We start from the raw sequence: 21,611 nt of genomic DNA, 5'->3' as shown, positions 1-21,611 counted from the left end.
TAATCAGTCACATCTAAAAACCGTAAAATCAACTAAATACCTAGGAATTAAAATTATGAACAATTTAAATTGGAAGGAACACACACAAAATGTTGTTTGAAGTGCTAACCAAAGACTGACAGGACACCTAGGAAATGTAACAGATCTACTAAGGAGGCTGCCTACACTAAGCGTGTTCGTCATCTTTCAGAATACTGCTGCGCGGTGTGCGATCCTTTCCAGATAGGATTGACAGAGTACATCGAAAAAGTTCAAAGAAGCGCAGCACGTTCGTATTATCGCGAAATAGGGAAGCGAGAGTCACTGAAATAATACAGGATTTGGGGTGGTCATCATTAAAACAAAGGCGTTTTTCGTCGCGGAGGAATCTTCTCACGAAATTCCAATCACCAACTTTCTCCTCCGAATGCGAAAATATTTTGATGACGCCGACCTTCATAGGGAGAAACGATCGCAATGATAAAATAAGGGAAATCAGAGCTCGTACGGAAAGATAAAGGTGTTCGTTCTTTCCGCGCTTTACGAGATTGGTGCAGGGTATCGATGTAGATGAATTTCAATATATTAGCGCTATACAACCAAGGTCGTCCCACTGAATGTAAACTGGCCAGTCACTACTTTCTTCAGGGCGAACTTTTCCAAATATGCCCGCTGTTTTATTTATTTGGGAAGTCTATAATAACTATGGGAAATGACGAAAATTAAAACCAGTTACTATCAAGCTGTAATGTCACACTTATGATGCGTAATTTTTTTTTTAATACCGAATAGTTACCTCAAAATCGAATGAGAGATACTGCACCGCAGAGAACACTAGCAAACGTTGTTCGAACATTATGAATTACCTTGAAGAGAACAGTCTATTGACATAGACAACACGGATTTAGAAAACATCGTTCTTGTGAAACACAACGATTTCAAATTGATTCCGTATTTCTAGATTTCCAGAAGGCTTTTGACACATCACAATCAGCTTGTAGTGAAATTGCGTGCTTATGGAACATCGTCTGAGTTATGTGACTGGGTTTGTGATTTCCTGTTAGAGAGGTCACAGCTCCTAGTAATTGACGGAAAGCCATCAAGTAAAACACAAGTGTTTTCTCACTTTCTCCAAGGGAGTGTTGTAGGCCCTTTGCTGTTCCTTATCTATATAAACGATTTGGGAGACAATATCAGAAACCTTCTTAGGTTGTTTGTAGATGATGATGATGTCGTTTATCGTATAGTACAGTCATCAGAAGTTCAAAACAGATCGCAGAACGACGTTGAAAAAGATATCTGTATGGTGCGAAAATTGGCAATTCGACCCTAAATAATGAGAGGTCATCAACATGAGCGCTAAGAGGAGTCCTTTAAACTTCGGTACCACGATAACTCAGTCAAATCTAAAGACCGTTTTTAAATTCAAATACTTACGTAGGAAGTACAATTACGAACAACTTGAATTGGAAACAAGACATAGAAAATGTTGTGGGGAGGCGAACCGAAGACTGCGTTGTAGTTACAGAACACTTAGAAGATCCAACAGATCTACTAAAGAGACTGCCTACACTACACGTCTACTTCCTTTGGAGTACCGCTGCGCGGTGTGGGATCCTTACCAGATAGAATTAACGGAGTACATCGAGAAAGTTCAAAGAAGAGCGGCACGTTTCGTATTATCGGGAAATAGAGGGGAGAATGTCACTGACATGATTCAGGATTTCGGGTGGATATCATAAAAACAAAGGGGTTTCTCGTTGCACAGGAATCTTCTTGACATTTCAGTCACAAACTTTCTTCTCCGAATGGCAAAAACATTGATGTCGCCGACCTATGTAGGGAGTAACTACCATCATGAAGAAAGAAGGGAAATCTGGGCTCGCGAGGAAAGATATACGTGTTAGTTTTTTTCCGCACGCTATTAGAGATTGGAATAATAGAGAATTATTGTGAAGGTGGTTCGATGAATCCTCTGCCTGGCACTTACGTGCGATTTGCAGAGTTTCGATGTAGATGTAGTTGTAGTTTGTGGCACAGTTAATCAGTTTTGGCAATGACAGTTGCTTCAGCGGTGATTTATTTTTTGCCAAGATTTCATGGGAAATGCACTCAAGTGCGTAGGGCTGCATTTGTGGTTTTGTTAATAATCAGCACGCTATGGGAATCCTAGGAATATGTTAGAATATGTAGCAGTAGTTCACAAAAAAAGCCTTTCTGCCTGCTGCACATAAATTTATTTCATTTATGCACCCAAATGAATTTCACGTTCTTAACAAGCAGTCTTCAGTGCGTATCCTGCAATGTGACATGATTTTTTTCGCTGTCACATATTGGTTGTAGATTTAAGTCATTTCATGCAATTTTTTTCTATAATAAATTGAAAAGATACCTACAGACTAGCATTTAATCAGTTATTTGAAAACCAAGCAGAATTCCCTCATGTGAAAACCTGTTAAAAGCCTCCAATTTTAACCAAAACAAACATATGACAAGAAAACAATTAGGTAGTATTCCAGGACGCCCAGTGAAGAAGCCTTGTTTAAAAGGTAAAACACGAGTAGATGGGTAAATGAAATAAATTAATTTGCGGGATGCAAAAGGTGTTAAACTTACTGCACATTATATACAATTGCTGCGAAAACAACCTTCACAAAAAACTAGTTATTCTAGCAAGTTTTACAGAACAACAATTTTCACGCTTTCCGGAATATGTTAATACGAAAAAAATCCTGCTGGTTTTATTATTTGAACTTGTGTACGCACTTTTCAGCAACCTGACCATATTTGAAGCACGCATGAAAGTGCCCAAACACTGTAGGAAACAGGTGATCCGATCACGCTTAAATGTTCGTGCCGGATATAAAAGCCCTGCTCGCTGGGAATTTTTACAGTCTGTGCGCTCTTGAAGATTCTAACTCGACGTTTCTTTGATATATTGTTGTGGATGATGTCGAATATTTATTTTGGTTGTTGCCTTCATCAGATATTCCAGTATGAGTATAAACAACCACGCAAATTACTTTTTATTATGTATTTTTCCCGTTTCGATTCTTATAATTGCCACACCCAAACCTTCTGTGGATATAAAGAAAAAATCGTAACAAAAATATCATTAACATATGGTGCAAATGGCTCTGCACACTATGGGACTTAACTGCTGTGGTCATCAGTCCCCTAGAACTTAGAACTACCTAAACCTAACTAACCGAAGGACATCACACACACCCATGCCCGAGGCAGGATTTGAACCTGCGACCGTAACGGTCGCGCGGTCCCAGACTGTAGCGCCTAGAACCGCTCGCCCAATCAGGCGGGCTATCATTAATATATTCTAAATATATTACCGTGTTAACCCGGATTTGTGAACATGGATGTAAGCACAGCTGTTCCGAAAGTGCTGCGTGGTATACTGTTTGAACACGCAAAACAACGCGGTAAGTTCTACTTTCAACCTGTTACCAAATGAGTGAAAGCAGTACAGTACTTCAGAAATAAGGCGCACTTACTGCTGTAAAATATCTTTGCTTTTATGTTAAGCGGATTGATTTTAGTCTACAATAGTAACCTGTAAAGCATTATGACATAACATTCCAGGACACTCACTGATAAATCCGCGAAATGCGCTGGGTTATTAAATGCATTCAGTAGCATCATGCAAAAGGCGTTTTAATTAATACCAATTACATAGCTGCTACGGAAAATGACCGCTGTAAGAAACTCTTTTTAGTTCTTCTATTGCATGCTGGAGACCATAAGAAATAAAAGTGAGTTATAAACTTGCTAAGGATTATCGTTATTATTTCAGAAAATGGCAGAACAACGGCGACGAACGCGGGGAAGGGTTGTTCTACGTGAATCTCACTTCATAACAAAAGTTCATGGACCGTACTCCGTCGGTGGAGTTAACCATCTTTCAACAATGTGCTACATTAATTGTCTCCAGGGAGATGGCTTTGGGTATTATAGCTACTCGTCAGTTTAAAATGGAAGCTTGTCATCTCTTTCGGACTCCTGGCGTAGAAGTTACTGAGTATCTTACATGACACTGTGAAGTAAATGGCAGAGAGAGAGAGAGAGAGAGAGAGAGAGAGAGAGAGAGGTGTGTGTGTGTGTGTGTGGGGGGGGGGGGGGGGGAGAGATGTAGGAAGTTCACCCTAGTCTGTGTTCGATTTGGGCGAATGACCAATAGCATCTATTTGCGAAGCGTTGTGGTTGAACTCGATTGGCTGGTCGGCAATCCGGATAACAGCATTTGCAGTCGTGACGGGCATTAAAAACGAGTAACGACATGTGGTATGCTGGACGAAGCGCAATTTCCTGTCTCGAATGAACGTTTCTCTCGTGGTCCCTCCTACCCGCAGTCGTGGAGTAGCGAACGATGGGGTGCCACGAATTTTATCGCTCAGTACTAGAACTGTTGTTCAAACAACCGACATGCCAGTTTTAAAATCACTTCTAGATTCCCTTTTTATCATATTTCGCGCACCTGTGTGTGTGTGTCTAACAAGAGCAGTGTGACTTCACCGGCGGATGTTCGTGGAGCATACCGAAGTAGACTGTGTTTCCACTTACAGTAGTTCTCAAAGCATCTCATATGTTTTGGTAGAAACCTATTTGAAATGTAACCAAAGAAAAGGTGCTGTTATTGGTAGTCAGTCTAATGTAATGTACAAAATTCTCATGCTACGAGAAATAAAATATTCAACCGGTTTAGATTAAAACATGACTACTTCTGTTATAAAGATACACATTTCGAGAAAATTTATGCGTTTTTAAAAGACTACGCTCTAGACGAATCTGTGAGGTTGTGTGTGTGTTTCGTTTACGTGAAAGCTTTTCCTTTGCTTGAGATTACACGTACGTTAAAGTACAACTGCCTCTTTTACGTGCTATACAGCCGGATTTTGCAGCTGTCGTCGTGAAACCTCAAATTTTACCGAGCCCACCTTCCAGAACAACTTTGGCGTTCATCGGTGCTCCGTGGCATGAGAAAAATTCAGTAGTAGTTGTGTCTGACAAGTCATTAATCGAATGACAGAAGCTGAAAACAGAGGTGCCCCAGCAATTCGTGGCTTTTCTTTTGTCAGTAAGCTTATTTCCTTCTTGCTTGTATATTTACACCAGTGCAATTGGCTACTGATTACGGCTTTGCTGATAACTGCCGACTTGACTTCATAGTTGCGTCCAAATATGTCGTAGGTGAAGAGAAACATGGGACCCATACTCCCTACTGAGGGCAAATTTAATGGAGCTTACATAATCTTGTTAGTCGTTCCGCTCTGTTATTTCGACTTTCCCGTTTAGTGACAATAGTCGCCTAATTGCTATATTTCTCAGGAACGTATCAAGCCCAGTGCATGAATTAACATTACTGACTCTACTAAGAAGCAACCTGTATAGGATTAGCCTATATATATATATATAATATATATTTGTCAACCTTCAACTGGTTTCAAGTCTTCCACATATTCATTTTCACACTGATTCTGTGGAGGACCGCCTCATTTCTTGTGTCATTAGTCCACTTAACTTCAGAATTCTTGTGCAACACCACATCGGAAACGATGCTTTGATCCAGACGTACTTTCTCAGAAACATGTTCCTCAAACTAAAGTTTCTTGTGGTGAAGAATTTTCTCTGCCTTTGCTAGTCTGCTTCTTACATCGTGAGTCTGCCTCCAAGGTAGTATAATTTCTTCACTTCACCCGTTATGTGGTCCCCAATTTAAGTTCATCGCAAATCTGTATCTTGCTACACTAAATTTCTTCCGTCGTAGTTCTTCCTCGTTTCGTTGAGGATAGGTTGCCATCACCTAATCTTACCATCGATAACCATTCACGGTGAATTTTAATCCAGCTGCAGGATCTTTCTTTCATTTCCGTCATTGTTTCTCTGATGTCCAGGTCCAGAAGAAGAGAGGAAAGATGTAATATATCCCTTACACCCTATTTAATCTGAGTATTTTTTCTGGCTCTTCCGTTCTTGTTTCTGCCTCTGCCAGTTGCTACATTGCAGCTGTCGTTACTATGTCGTAAGTCTCTTGCAAACATTTTTCTGTTCATAATGAGTTTCTGTTTTTATTCTACGTTTAATTCTGTGGTCTTGGAATTAGTAATATCCACAAAAAATATTGTTGACGCAAGTCTAATGTTGTGATTTTTGTTTTGTTTCAGGTAAGTGTTCCTCCACCCATCGACGTAAGTATGCGTTCCAATTCCATTGGAATGTTAGTCTGTGAAAGAGACTTGCAGTCTCGATCCGATAATGCATGTATGCTTAAGAATGCATGATAGTATGTTTTAGTAGCAATGTACAAAATAGCTTGAAAGGTAAGCGCAAGTAGAAGTCTCGTGCGTAACCGGAGTCGCGACACAGTAGTTCGCGCTCTATTAAAGAATTGCTTATTATACCCCTCCACTCGTGAAGTACATTTTTAAAGAACGAAAGTGCCAGACTAGACTGTAGATAGCTCTGTCGGTGACGGCCTACGGGTTCTTAATTCGTCCTACTTCTTTGTTAGTCGGTGTCTTGAAAGATGAGATTCATAACTAAGCCAGGTGCGCTAAGACGATGGACGCAGCTCCAGTTAAAATATTCTGTCGTACGAATGCATCTGTCCAGATCAGTCGACACCACAGAGGAAGAAAGACTAATAAAATTAATCCTTATATTCTGTTCACAGATTCTAACTCGCAATAAAATTCCTAGCAAATTGATACCATACTCAGACCGGTCAGCTAATTAATTGACAAGTTGTGGATCTTAATTACTCATTTGATGCAGCTAAACTAATTTTCCCAAGTCCGCAGACACTACAGAGGTATTGTCTGCAAAGATCATCATTTGTTGGAGCGGGTGGGATAATTTTGGCATTCGCCGTTTAAGTAATGTAGAAAACGTCGAAGACGACGAAATCTAGCGTAGCTTCCAGGCCGTTATTTCGAATCGTCGTTGAAGCCATGCGATGGCGGAGACATTCTTTCCATGTCTCGGAACAGCCAACGTGAAGGCAGGATTCTGGGCCGCTCCAGTCGGCCAGAACAACAGGAACGCTTACACCTCCAGCCTCTGTTACGCTGGCAGCCTCTGTTACGCTGGCTGCAAGGACCTTTCCGTACACAGCGGAATGCACTATTGTTCATCGACCGAATCTTTAAGTACGAGGGTGGTTTCAAAAGCTCTCTGAATCACCACAAGACATCAGCGTTAGCGCAACGAGTTGTTCACGTGATAGTCATTGGACTGTTGCCTGTAAACAAGTGCCGCGTCTGTGCACTTGGAAGAGAGCTGTGAAGGTGATGTGGCTCTGTTGTTCCCGCGTAGTGGTTTGCGAAGATGGAAAAAAAATCGAAATTCAGTGATAAAGTACTTCGTAAAGAAAGGTGTGAAAGAAAAGGACATTCATGCTGTTTGCCAGAATATACTGGGGGGCTCTTGCTGCTTCATATTCAACTTTTGCAAACAGATGAATTTAAATTCGGTCGGGAGAGCTTAGATGTTGATCCGCGCAGTGGTAGTCCAAAATGTGTCGCTACTCTAGAAATCATTGCAAAATGCTCATGGAGGATCGCCGATTTGTGAGTGAGTGAAATTGCTCGCGCTTGCCAGATGTAATCTGAAAAAGTATATCATATTTTAACTGAAGAATTAGAAATTAAAAAAATTATGGGTGCCGCTATTCTTGACGCTGAATCCAATACGTGTGCCGTAGCTATGGCAAAATTACACGAACTGTGTTACGAAATGCTGCCACCTGATATTCACCTGATATGGCTTCGTCAAACTTCCGTCTCGTCCCAAAACGGAAAATTTTTCTTGGTGGACGAAGATTTAATAGCCGGAGTTGACAACTGTTTTGCAGGCCAAGAGGAAACGCGTTTTCGAGATGTGATAAAGGCACTAGAACGTCGTTGGACCAAGTGCATTAATCTACAAGGAGACTATATTGAAAAACAAAAAAATTCTTTGACGTAAGTACTTTTTTTCTGTTCCGTTCGAGTACTTCCAAACCACCCTCGTAGCCCGGAGAGCAGCTCTCCAGCCTGAAGAAAACTCCCCTCCGTATCACCAGAGGCCAATTATTCTGTGAGAATAATTTTCTCCGCAGCAACTTCCTCCACATTACCTGAGGCCAAATCAGCAAGTCCATTACACCACACAGAGAGGTTCAACAGGAACAACATTTTAATGTTTAAGCAACACATATGCCGATCAAGGAATGCTTGTCAGGTACACGACTAGCGACTCCCCAACGCATTCTTTTTATGTTTCTACAGATCTCAACATCGCGAAGTTTATTGTACAGCAGTTACAGCAGTTATCGCAATTTTTGGCAAGTGTTGTTTTCCATTGGCTTTGGAGCAGCCTTGTGTTAGGCTGCGCGTGTTGCTCGTGATGTTTAGAATTACGAAGCAAGCTACAGCAACGCTGGTTGCGTCTATCTGCCGCTATGTTTGCAGCGCGAGTTACGGACTCTGCATTCCGACATGTAGCGTGGTAAGCTCTGTTGTCCGACCCTTTTACTGTGGCAGCATTCTTGACCCACGGCTAGCTTCATTCGTTGCGTTACAGTGATTCATGTTAATTAATTTTTGCGCTCTCTGTAGGGACTGGTTTTCATTCTCAAGACGTTATTGTGTCTGGGAACTAGTGTTTTTTTGATTTGCCCTACAGCAAGTCAATTCGTAAAAAGATGCATTACCAGACTATACTGACATTAATTGGTCTCTAGCTTCCGTACTGTCCTCAGTTCATTACAATGAGAAGAAAACACCTGCTGTAGGAAACAAAACCCGACGCCTGGGACAGATGATCTGGAGGTGATTGAACTTCTAGGGAAGAATGATAGTTGTTACATCTCCAAAGGCAGTTTATTCAATCTTTCAATAATCTTTATTGATTCATATTTTCGAAGGAGAGACGACAGAGACCCGTGCTACAGCTACTTACCCAACAACACAGGCTTAAAAACGTATACTTGTGTGGACGGCGACCAAGTTACACTTCACATGCAAGTTATTCTATGGTTGTGGCGTGACAGTTTAATTAGTTCTTCCACGTTGGGGACATTGGTGCATCCACACACAATAGATTATGTCTGCCGTCCTGTCACTTCTCAGAGTCATCCCATCTTAAGACGCGGTACCTGTGACGCAGCTGCTGGCTGCGACCATCGAATTTCTAATGATTTTGCCGGCCGGAAGCATTAACGAGCTGTTCCCACGAAGCGCCTGTGATTCGCAGCTGTTAGCAGCGCATGAGAAAATGAGTTTACCTATTCCCTTGCTCCCCCAGCGGGCTCACGGTTCTTTCTTGAGTTCTTGCGTGGCACCCTGCGCCCTCCTACCCCACCGATCGAGGTGGCGCAGTGGTTAGCACATTGGACTCGTATTCGGGAAGACGACGTTCAGCCCCACGTCCGGCCATCCTGATTTAGGTTTCCCGCGATTTCCCTAAATCGCTTCAGGTAAATGCTGGGATGGTTCCTTTGAAAAGGGCAGGCGTTTTTAATCCCCCTTTGGGGTTATATGGCCAATGCAGTGGCTAAGTGGTACACATGGGGAGAGCCATTGATGAGAGTGATGGTACGAAGGCTCTTCGCACATGAAGCGTATCAAGCTCCAAAAATGTGGCCATTCTATAGTCGTCTCTTCGAGTGGTAACGGATAATTAAATGCTGCTTCTTATGACCCTGCAACGTGGCTACCCCATAGGAAGAGGGCCAGTGCGGTCGGATTACCTGTTAATCAAAGCTGCTTCTGCTGCTCAGCTTGCACCTCTTCGTGCTTGTGGCCTTCTTGGCGACGCCGCAGTGTCAGAACGTGGCCCAGGGAGTGATTTTTTTTTTTAATTCTATACGGACCTCAACCAGCCTAATCATTGTGGCTTTCGAGGGAGATAGCCTCCTAGAGAAGTTAAAGGTTATGTGCTGCAGATGTGACGTGACGCTGTATGTCACACCATCCATAAGGCGCTATAGGTGCTTATGTTTTGGGCATATGTCTTCCTGCTGTACGGCGGACATTCTGTGTGGGGACTGTGGCCAGCCCCTCCATGAGGAGAGCCCTGTGCTTCACTACCAGTGTGTGTAAATGGTCGCGACCGTCAGTCTCCATGCTAGCTGTATTGTCCAGCTTACGAGAAAGAAAAGGAAGAAGGGATTGTACATCTTACTCTGACACTTGTCAAAAATACGACTGACCCCACCAAGTGTCGATGACTTTCATTTTTGCCCGTGCTACGTCCTTTCACCTTCCTACCTCTTCATTACTCCAGCCCAGTCACTCTTTCCTGTCGCCCTCACCTTCACTTCCCAAGCTCTCCCTTCCAGAAGCTGCTCCTGCTCCTCCCTGGCCAAAGAAGTGCCTCCCCTTCTTCGGCGCCCACCGGTGATGGGGTTCCATCCCAGGAGCCAGCACATCGGCGTCTCTCAGGCCGGAGGAGGAGAAAGAGAAACTCAATTCCCAGGAAAAAGGTCCCCCTTTGTGCCCCCCAGAGATGCTATCATGCCCGTCGCAACTCGTGCTTGACATCTTATTTGTGGTTATTACCCATCATCGCTGGTCATAGGTTGTGAGCTGGCAACATGATTGGCTCCAGTCCATTTGCCTCTCTATTTGATACTTGCTCTGTGATAATTCAATGGAGCTAAAATGGATACTACTGTCACCTTCCAGAGTTGCTGCCCTTTATTGATTTTTATTCAGCAGCTTATGTCTTTCTCCAATAATGTCATTTTACTGATGTTCACTTGCTGCCTCTTGTGGGTTCCAAGCCTTATGTTGGAACCGGATCAGCCCTCTAAGAACTTATGGTGACTTCTGCAGATTGGTCATTACAGATATTGTTAGTACATGGGTCGCACTTTATAACACATTGGAGGCAGTTGCCATTCAGGCCCATTTCGACTCTGCCGTCAAGATTTGCAGCCTCTCTCTCCCCTGACAGACCGCCTACATTTGCTATCCTAACTGCCCTCCTTCAGCAACTGCCCCCTCCCTTCCTCCTCGTTGGGGATTTTTAATGCCAATCATCCTTTGTGGGGCAGTGCTTCATCGTCTAGTCTGGGACCCTCATTGACCAATTTCTTGCAGACCTTGACCAGTACCTTCTTGATGACGACGACGACGGTGATGATTCCCCTACTCATTTTAGTGCTGCATGTGGCACTTTGTCTGCCATTGATCTTCCACTCTCTTCCCCACACCTTCTTCCAACCTTACACTGGTCGCCCCACAATGACCTTTGTGATAGTGATCACTTCCTGTTGAGTCTGTTGTTCCCTTCCCACCTCTTGGAGACCAGGTTTCCCTGCTGGGCTTTTCGTCGTGCAGATTAGCCCCTGTACACGTGCCAGGTCGTATCTGTCAGAGAAAATAGGTGCGTTGGGAATGCTTTGATTCCTCTAGGTTCTTCTGCCCTATATCACGGTTGTAGGTTACACTCCACACTCTCCAAGATTATAAGCAAGAGTCTGGCCCTTCCAGATGGCCTTTGTGCATATCCATCATTTCTCACTGAACACCTCACGACCCATTTTACAATGCCATCGGCGCCAGCTGCCTTCCTTCTCCAAAAACAGTGGACTGGCACTGTCTATATGGAATCGTGTAGTGAGCGTCCAACTGGAAAGAAGCTTCTTCTGGCCCACTCAACTTCCCGCAATTCAGCTCCTGGCCCTGATTTCATCCATAACCAATTGCCTCAACGCCTCAGTCCTCCAAACGCAATATCTCCTCAAAGTTGTTAACTGTATTTGGCTCCAAGGGAGTTTTTCCCCCGTCAGTGGAAACTGCTGGTTGGCAGGCCTTCTCTGAGCGCCGCCGTCTTGTCGCAGTTTTCTGCGGTCTTTGTGAGGCCTATGACACAGTTTGGTGTCATCACAACGTCCTTACTCTCCATGAACGGTGTCTTTGGGACCCCTTCTACTGTTATCCTCCAGTTCCTGTCCCACCAGTCATTCGGAGTCCAGATTGGCACTCTTCCCAGTTCTCCGTGGACCCAGGAGAATGGCTTTCCACATAAAGTGTCGTTTTACTTATTGCTCTTAATGGACCTGTGTCCTTTCCCGGACCGTTGGTCACCCCTGCTCTGTATGTGGATGATTTCTGTATTTGGGATAGCTCCCAGTTGGTGGCCTCTGCGGAAGGAACTCCAGGATGCCATCCACCATTGCCGCCCACTACAGTCCACCCTTATATGGAGCTCTACGTCGACGAGACACCTTACTTTCGTCCTCCAGTTTCGTTTCTTGGTTGCCCCATGCCCGTCATCTGAAGGTTGGCTGTCTCTGTAAACTCAGTGTCCTTTGCTTCCTTGCCCACACCTCTTGGGGCACAGATCATTCGACCCATATACCAGGAGTTAGTTCTGTCTCGCCTGAACTGTAGTTGGCAAATTTATGTATCAGCTGCGCCATCCACACTGCTTCTGGATCCGGCTCACCATCGTGGTACCTGTAAAGCCACTGGTGCTTTTCGCACTAGCCCTGTGAGCAGTCTTCTGGTTGACGCTAGAATCGTTCTATTCCGTAGCCACAGCTCCTGATTACCTGTGACAACACTATTTGCTCTTCCCCTGCTCACCCTTCCTACTATTCGCTCTTCTCCTGCTCACTCTTCTTATTCTGTTCTTTTCGTGGCTTCAGGCCACTGCTCGTCATCAAGTGGTTTTACTGGTTGGGCTTTTCGCTTCTTTCTGCAGTGACATCCACCTCCCGTCCTTTCCCCTCTTCCCACGTTCTCTCCCAAGCACACTCTCCTCTCCCCCTCGACCATGAATTCGGATGGATCTCTTCCTGGGACTAAAAGCCTCTGTCGCTCCACTGGTATTCCATTGTTCGTTTCGAGTTTCAGGATGCCACTGGTTTTTTTTTTTTTTTACCTCTGATCATCTTGGTGACTCTGCTTGTTCGATTGATTTCCTTTCGGTTCGTGACCACATAGGTATGCCGGGTAATGAACTTCCTGAATTTGCGACCTTACATAAAATCGCTGTTTGGTCAATTGGGGAGTGACTGTTATTAGACTACCTCGTTATATAATAAACTTTGCGCCATGGAGGAGACGCCCTCCATGTAGCGTCCCCCCCCCCCCCCCTCTCTCTCTCTCTCTCTCTCTCTCTCTCTCTCTCTCTCTCTCTCTCGTGCTCTGCAGTCTTCGGATTGGCCATACTAGGTTGACCCATAGGTCGTTTTTTTATTATTATTTATTTGCAATGAGCCCTCACCCCTTTTTTTCATGCGTGGCTCCGCTCACGGTGCTCGTATTGCTGGACTACCTGCACTTTTTGGCCCTTCGCACTAAATATGCCCTCCCACCTTCTTGATCTCGCGTGGTTACTCCTGTCCTCGGTTTTCTCCGCGAACGCGGCTTGTATCTTCAGGTCTAAGCCCTTTAATTTTCCTTTGGAATTTGAGTCCCTCAGCGTAGACGTTGGTTGTGCAGTTCTAGCTCTAGTCTCCGCACCAGCCACGTTCTCCCCGGCTTTTCGCTATATTTTGTGTGATCTGTTCTGCTGTTTTGTTCCGTATTTTCTTGTGTGTTCTTCCTCTTGGTTTGTTCGCGTATATCGTGATAATGATATTTTGTGGTTGTCGGGACGAGTCGGTGGCGTTGTTGGTGTCCCATTGCGCGTAGCGCTTCTGGGGCTGCTCACCCCGTTTCCACACACCCTTTCCTGTTTTTTTTTTTTCCTCTTCCTGCTGCCCTGAAGTACCTTTTCCTTCTGCTTGCACGTTATGCTTCCCCCTTGACTGGACTGTAGTCTTCGTGTTGCCCTTCCTTGATTTCTGCCGTCCTAGCTCGCTGTTTGGTTCGCACTCCCCCCCTCCCCCCCCACCCCACCCCACCCCAAATCAACCATCCATCCATTTCCTTGATATAGAAAAATACTATATGTAAATGAAGCAGAGCTACAGCAACTTCTGGAATTACTTTTTTCGATATAGTTTATTTTGTGAACGGTTCCATATATCGAAACGAGGTTTTCGTCAAATGATAATACGCTAAGGAGCACGTACTTTTTTTAGTGATAGTCGTAACTCCTGCAGCGATAGAGAAATTGAAGCAAGTTCAGTTTTTTAAATAAAATCATACTTTTTTCAGCAGCATCCGAGAGCGCTTGAAAAGACGAATGCAGTGATATAATGCGTCGACGACATGAGTTCCACTCTTGTCGTTTCTACCAGGCACTCGGAGGACGACTTGCTGCTTATAACAAAGGAGCCTGGCACGAGAATTCTGCTTGGAGGTGTTTACATTACAGTAGCGGACACTGTCCGCATTTCTGTCCAATTTAGTAAATTCCTGGGATTTTTTTTTTTTTTTTTTTTTTTTTTTTTTTTTTTTTTTTTTTTTTTTGCTAAAGATTTCAACCCCAATATTAACAAACACTGTAGCACTGTAATTCTTTCCAAGAGCAATTGGCTTAAGTTATGAAAAGTATGCGGCCCTATGAAAAACCTTGTTTCAGAGTCTCGGTTAGTATCAGAGTTTAGAGAATTATCCAAAAAAGCGTATATACCCCCGCCATTCTATAAACTGCGCAAACCTCATTTCGATACTGAAACCGTGAACGAAATCAAAGGGGAGTTGTCTTCCATGACTTACCTCTGTAGTCTACATCTACGTTACTACTCTGCTATTCACAATAAAGTGCCTGGCAGAGGGTTCAATGAACCACATTTAAGCTCTCTCTGTACCGCCCCACTCTCGAAAGGCGCGCGGGAAAAACGAGCACTTAAATTTTTCGGTGTGAGCCCTGGTTTCTCTTACTTTATCGTGATAATTTCTCCCTTTTTTGGTGTACGCCAGCAGAACGTTTTTGCAATCGGAGGAGGAAACTGGTGATTTAAATTTCATGAGAAGATCCCGTCGCAACGAAAAACGTCTTTGTTTTAATGATTGCCACTCCAATTCACGTATCAAGTCTGTGGCACAATCTCCCATACTTCGCGATAATACAAAACGAGCTGCCCTTCTTTGAACTGTTTCGATGTCAACTGTCAGTCCCACCTGATGCGGATCCCACACCGCACATCAGTACTACAGAATAGGACGAACAAGCGTGGTGTACGCAGTCTTTTTAGTAGACCTATTGTACCTTCTAAGTGTTCTGTCAATGACTTGCTGTCTTTGGTTTGCTCTGCCCACAGCATTATCTATGCGATCGTTGCAATCTAGGTTATTTGTAATTTGTAATTCCTAAGTATTTAGTTGGATTTACAGCCTTCAGATATGTATAACTTATCGCGTAATCGAAATTTAGCGGATTTCTTTCAGTAGTCGCGTGAATACCTCCACGCTTTCCTTTATTCAGGGTCAATTGCCACATCTCGCGCCATGCAGATATGTTATCTAAATCATTTTACAATATATTTTGGTCATCTGATAACTTTACAATACGGTAAACGACAGCATCATCTTCAAACTATCTAAGAGGACTACTCAGATTGTCTTATATGTCGTTAATATAGATCAGGAACAATAGATGGACTATAACGCTACTTTGGGGAACGCCGGATATTACTTCTGTTTTACTCGATGACCGTCTATTTCTAGCAACTGTGACCTTTCTGACAGGAAATTCAGAAAATGACAAATCCAGTCGCACATTGAGACGATACTCCATAGGCACGCAGTTTGGTTAGAAGACGCTTGTGATGAACGGTGTCGAAAATCTTCTGGAAATGTAAAAATATGGAATCAATTTGACACCCCCTTTCGATAGCACCCATTACTCCGTAAGTATAAAGACCTAGTTGTTTCACAAGAACGATATTTTCTGAATCTTTGCTGACTGTGTGTCAGTAAATTGTTTTCTTCGAGGTACTTCATAGCGTTCGAACACAGTGTATCTTTAAAAACCCTACTAAATATCAACGTTAGTGATATGGGCCTGTAATTCAGTGGATTACTCCTACTACCCTTTTTGGGTATTGGTGTGACGCGCAATTTTCCAGTCCTTAGGTACGGATTTTTCTGTGAGCGAGCGGTCGTATATAATCGCTAATATGAAGCTATTGTATCTGCACATTCTGAAAGGAACCTGGCTGGTATACAGTCAGGACAGGACGCCTTGCCTTTATTTAGTCTCTTAGCTGCTTTGCTACACCGAGGATAAAAAAAAGTGTGAAATCTTACGGGGCTTAACTGCTAAGGTCATCAGTTCCTAAGCTTACACACTACTTAACGTAAATTATCCTAAGGACACACACACACACACACACACACACACACACACACACACACACACACACACACACACCGAGGATATCTATTTCTATGTCTTGGCAGTTGTTCTTGATTGGAATTCAGGGATATTTATTTCGTCTTCTTTGGTGAAGGAGTTTCGGAAAACAGTGTTTAATAACTCAGCTTTAGTGGCACTGTCTTGGGTGACTTCACCGTTGCTAACCCGCAGTGAAGTTATTCATTGCTTCTTGCCACTGGTGTGCTTTATGTATGACAAGACTCTATTTGGGTTTGCTGCCAGATTCCGAGATAGTTTCGTTGTGGAAATTGTTAAAAGCACCTCGAAGTACGCGCTGTATTTCGAACTTTTGCATAACTTTGCCAATCTTGAGGATTTTGCATTCTTTTAAATTTGTCATTTTTTCTTCGTTGCTTCTGCAACAGCGATCTGATCCGTTTTGTGTAATCTCTTCATTGCCGTCGATACTCTCTCTGAAGTCATTCCACATCTTTTTTACGCTTACATGATCAGATCTGGAGGAGTGAGACTCTCTCTTAAAAAGACGTTAAGAGCATTTTTATCAGCTTTTTAAAATAGATACATTTTGCGTTTATTTTTGATGGTAGTAGGTTTTACAGTATTCAGCCTAGCAGAAACTGCCTTGAGATCGTGAATACTGACATACACAACTGATTTAGTCGTATTTATAAAATGGTGTAGTATTAAAGCGTCATCGATAGCTGCTGAAACTAGATTTACTATAGGTCTGAAACAACATAGGTGAGGAAATTTTTGTTGTGCTTTTATATCAATAACAGGTCTTTTCATAGACTATTGACTAAGATTTCCACCAGTTGCTGTTTTATGATTCTGTCGCAATTTCAACTGCATTAAAATTTTAGTGACGTGAACATTTACGAATTGTGCTGTGTTGTGGCAAAAGAAGCAAATTTAAACCTGGCACGCCACTGATAACGCCTCTCTGAAGAAAAAGGCTGTAAGAAGTTGGGTGAAAATAAATGTACTTCTGTTGAAATTTTGATGGAATCCTTACCCCAATGCGTGTTTAATAACGAATGATGCTATTGACGTTGGCCAAAGAATTTCATTTCTGTAACTCAGTGATCTGAAAAACATGAAAACAATGCAATTTGCAAAACCCAATCAATTACTAACAAGGTGTAATCAGATAACCACTATTTTTGACAAACTAATACTAGTTTGTGGAAAAAAAGTACAAGCCCACGTTCTATATAGGGGTAGGAAAGAACAGAGAGCATGATTTGTGCTATTAATTGTTTTCATATTTCTTTGATTATCGTGATATAGTAATAAAATCCGTTACCAAGTTTCAGTTGATACCATTCATTGTTAAAAATACACGGGAGTATAAGATTTTGCCGAAAATAGCTGAATTTATAAATATTCATCTCACTAACATTCTAATGAGTTGAAATTGGGACAGAAGCATAAAACAGCATCTGATGCAAAGATATGTCAATAGTTTGTGAAAATGGTTATTCTAGTTGTATAAATAAAATGTTATTTCTGCATAGACAATGTTCAAACCACACCTATTTTTCGTTTCGCCAGCTATTGTTGGAGCTTAAATATTACATAATTTCATTGAAAAAGTGTGTATTCGCTTTAACATCGCGGTAGATAGGGGAGTTTCGCATATTAATCATATGGAGAAATACTGTCCTCTTTGTATACTGTCATTTTCCAAAATCGTGTTTCGATATCGGAAACCGTTTGCGAAATACGTGGAATTTTGTGAATATTTCAGTCAGGCTTTTTCGCCAACGCACGAGATCTGGACGAAGTACTTTACGTCCGACCCATTTCCTCAAGATTGGCGATGGAAAGCAATATCCTTCAAAGTTTACGGAGAAGTCAGCATGGTAGCCACATTTCATAGGATCGCAGGTCGGTCGGTCGGTCGGCCAGCCAGCCGCCGGGTGCGTGACATTCTGTGTCCTGGCGTTGTCTCACAGTTGCCGCCCTGTAGGCTGTGACGTGAGTTGCCAAACTAATTGCGGGAAACATGTACGACCCCGTGCAGGGCAGCCGGCTGACGGATTATAGAGCCAAGGCAGCCGTCGCATGGGCTAGTAAGAAAGATTGCAGCTAATCTTACTCCGTGTGAGCTGGGCGTTAGGAACATTGCGTGAGGTAACGCACATTTCTCGAAATGAGTGATCGCAATTTATTGTTGTACTGACTGGTGTAAAATAATGATCAGGTTCTACTCCGGCACAGTTTCAGGCCAAGGCTTGACGAAGGTTTCTTGACGACACTTCTCAACTGTCACGTAAGAAAGGACGAAGAAATAATCTGTGGTTCTTCAGGTTAAATATTCTCTGGTTATATATCGAAATCAGGTAATCAACATTTGTTACACCATCGCAATCCGAACCATCTGACTTCATATAGAGCGACACTGCTTACGGAGGTTGATGTTTCTAAGTTAGATGCCGCCATTACTGATAAGTAACAAGAAATGCCGTCGATTCCTCAGACATTAGTATCCTGATCTGCAAATTGCTCTTCTGATTCGGCAGAGATTCTTGTTCATCGTCATGGTTGACGAAAAGCATCAACTGAGTGGCGTCTCTTGATGTAGTGGGTGTAATACTTAAAATGGAAGCAACACTTGACGAGAACCTTTCTATACCGAAAGAGTTCACAAATATTCTCTTTATTATATGTTGAACTTGTGGATTATAGCGGTATTTCGAATGAATGAATTCGTGAACATTCCTTCCGGACAAGCTTTCGACTTTGATCTGGTTTGTTATAGATCATCATGGTCATTATGAAACATAGCAATAGGTATCTTTAATTTTACTTTGCTGTTTAATCTGTGTTGGACAAATAAAAGTGGTTCTACCACAGATAAATTGTGGAACAAACATGATATGTTAATATTGTTTATGCCGTCCTTATCAACTGTATGAAATGATATAATAATGCAATGACGACAGTTTTCAAACTCTTATAGTTATACACCGTAAAGATTGAAAATGGGTCTTAATCTAAAACGGAGTTGAGAGTTTTCCACGGTGGAGGATGCAAAGCAAGCTTCAGGGAATTAACCATATATTTTTTATGCTGTGTACAAGTGTTTCTCACATACTATCAGCTAAAGTAGTTGGCCATGATCCAGTGGTCGCCATGGTAGAATACTTCTACTGGCAACACTGATTTTGATAGATTGTCACTAGCTTACGATGCATCTGATCTCATTGCTTCTCCCAGAGCATCTATTTAACTGCATTCGTTTCACATGTTTGACATGCTTGCTTATCTTCAATGTAGTTAAATTACCACATCAGTTTGTAACCACAAACTGATCAGAAGTCAGTTAAGAGACACCACATAGATAAATTATTCTACGTAAGTTCTGTATTCTATGATCCCGCTATTCATTTTTTACATATCCCAGACACTAACTCTCTCAGAATCTTTGGACCACAAATGATCTTTTGTGGCATACATTCATCAGTACAAACGAAATTGCTGCACATAGCATTTATTTCTTTCGTTTCTACAAGAATGTTTTTAAAGACTTCCTAGAATTGGGCCCCACCTAAGCCCACATCAGTCATTCGCCTGCCCCATTTCTCTTGGACTCAAATTACCACACTCAAGTCTTCACTATCGCTTTTTTTCCCACTCAGAAATCGTTGTGCCCATCTATACCAGTTGCGCCCCCGCAACCCCCTCTGTCCCATTATCAAAACCTAGCGAAGATGCGCAGTTCAGCCCATTCGACTCTCATTTGGGAGTACGAAGATTCAAACGCTCGTCTGGCCACCCTGATTTATATTTTCCATAATTTCTTTATATCACTTGCCACCAAATGAAAAAATGGTTACATTGAAAGGGCACGGCGATTTAATTTCCTATATACCGCCAATGGGAGCTTTTTCTAATGACATCGATGTTGACAGGACATTATGTCAAAAATTCACCTACTTCCTTTCCGTTATGAACTGCTACCACAATCCCTTTATCAGGCGCCCCTATCATGTCCCGTCATCAAGCGGCGCAGCGCGCCCCCGCGTACCTGCTCCGGCGTCGGACGGCGCAGCGCGTCCGTCCCCATCCTGATGATAACCACCATTCCTTCTGCTATAAAACTGCTTCCCTCCCCCACCCCATCAAACGACCGTCCGTCCGTCCGTCCGTTCGCCCCCCCTCTCTCCCTCTCCCCCTCTCCCCCTCTCCCCCTCTCCCCCTCTCCCCCTCTCCCCCTCTCCCCCTCTCCCCCTCTCTCCCTCTCTCCCTCTCTCCCTCTCTCCCTCTCTCCCTCTCTCCCTCTCTCCCTCTCTCCCTCTCTCCCTCTCTCCCTCTCTCCCTATCTCCCTCTATCTCCCTCTATCTCCCTCTATCTCCCTCTATCTCCCCCTATCTCCCCCTATCTCCCCCTATCTCCCCCTATCTCCCCCTATCTCCCCCTATCTCCCCCTATCTCCCCCTATCTCCCCCTATCTCCCCCTATCTCCCCCTATCTCCCCCTATCTCCCCCTATCTCCCCCTATCTCCCCCTATCTCCCCCTATCTCCCCCTATCTCCCCCTATCTCCCCCTATCTCCCCCTATCTCCCCCTATCTCCCCCTATCTCCCCCTATCTCCCCCTATCTCCCCCTATCTCCCCCTATCTCCCCCTATCTCCCCCTATCTCCCCCTATCTCCCCCTATCTCCCCCTATCTCCCCCTATCTCCCCCTATCTCCCCCTATCTCCCCCTATCTCCCCCTATCTCCCCCTATCTCCCCCTATCTCCCCCTATCTCCCCCTATCTCCCCCTATCTCCCCCTATCTCCCCCTATCTCCCCCTATCTCCCCCTATCTCCCCCTATCTCCCCCTATCTCCCCCTATCTCCCCCTATCTCCCCCTATCTCCCCCTATCTCCCCCTATCTCCCCCTATCTCCCCCTATCTCCCCCTATCTCCCCCTATCTCCCCCTATCTCCCCCTATCTCCCCCTATCTCCCCCTATCTCCCCCTATCTCCCCCTATCTCCCCCTATCTCCCCCTATCTCCCCCTATCTCCCCCTATCTCCCCCTATCTCCCCCTATCTCCCCCTATCTCCCCCTATCTCCCCCTATCTCCCCCTATCTCCCCCTATCTCCCCCTATCTCCCCCTATCTCCCCCTATCTCCCCCTATCTCCCCCTATCTCCCCCTATCTCCCTATTAAATGACCTCCCTCGTGTTGTTCTACACCACACCTTATCGAAGGTGGCTTGCACCTCATCTACCTCCCCACTCTGAGCTTACTCCTTTCCCATATTTTTCCTTATGCTCTGGCTTTTGTATTGTGTGTCGATGGTGATTTAATTTTAAATGTTATATACCAGGCGATAAGTTTCGCGTAGACGACACGGAAATGAATCTTTCGGGATACTTATTTCATCTGTCTATTTT

General features: G+C 43.7%; 1 protein-coding gene across 38 annotated transcripts in view; it reads left to right on the top strand.

Moving 5' to 3' along the window:
• The window catches only part of LOC126357786 (RNA binding protein fox-1 homolog 2-like), a 399,772-nt gene that overhangs the window by 157,245 nt on the left and 220,916 nt on the right, over positions 1 to 21,611 (top strand). For 23 of the 38 annotated variants that reach the window (XM_050007505.1, XM_050007513.1, XM_050007518.1 and 20 more), the window contains one exon: positions 6,156 to 6,179. The exons of the other annotated variants lie outside the window; for them this stretch is intronic. In XM_050007505.1, coding sequence (XP_049863462.1) covers positions 6,156 to 6,179 — 24 coding nt within the window. The remainder of the gene's footprint in view (positions 1 to 6,155; positions 6,180 to 21,611) is intronic. 38 annotated transcript variants of the gene reach the window in all.

The sequence above is a fragment of the Schistocerca gregaria genome, chromosome 1, assembly GCF_023897955.1.
Source record: "Schistocerca gregaria isolate iqSchGreg1 chromosome 1, iqSchGreg1.2, whole genome shotgun sequence".
NCBI classification, from domain to species: Eukaryota; Metazoa; Arthropoda; class Insecta; order Orthoptera; family Acrididae; genus Schistocerca; species Schistocerca gregaria.
This window is presented reverse-complemented; position numbering and strand designations above follow the sequence as displayed.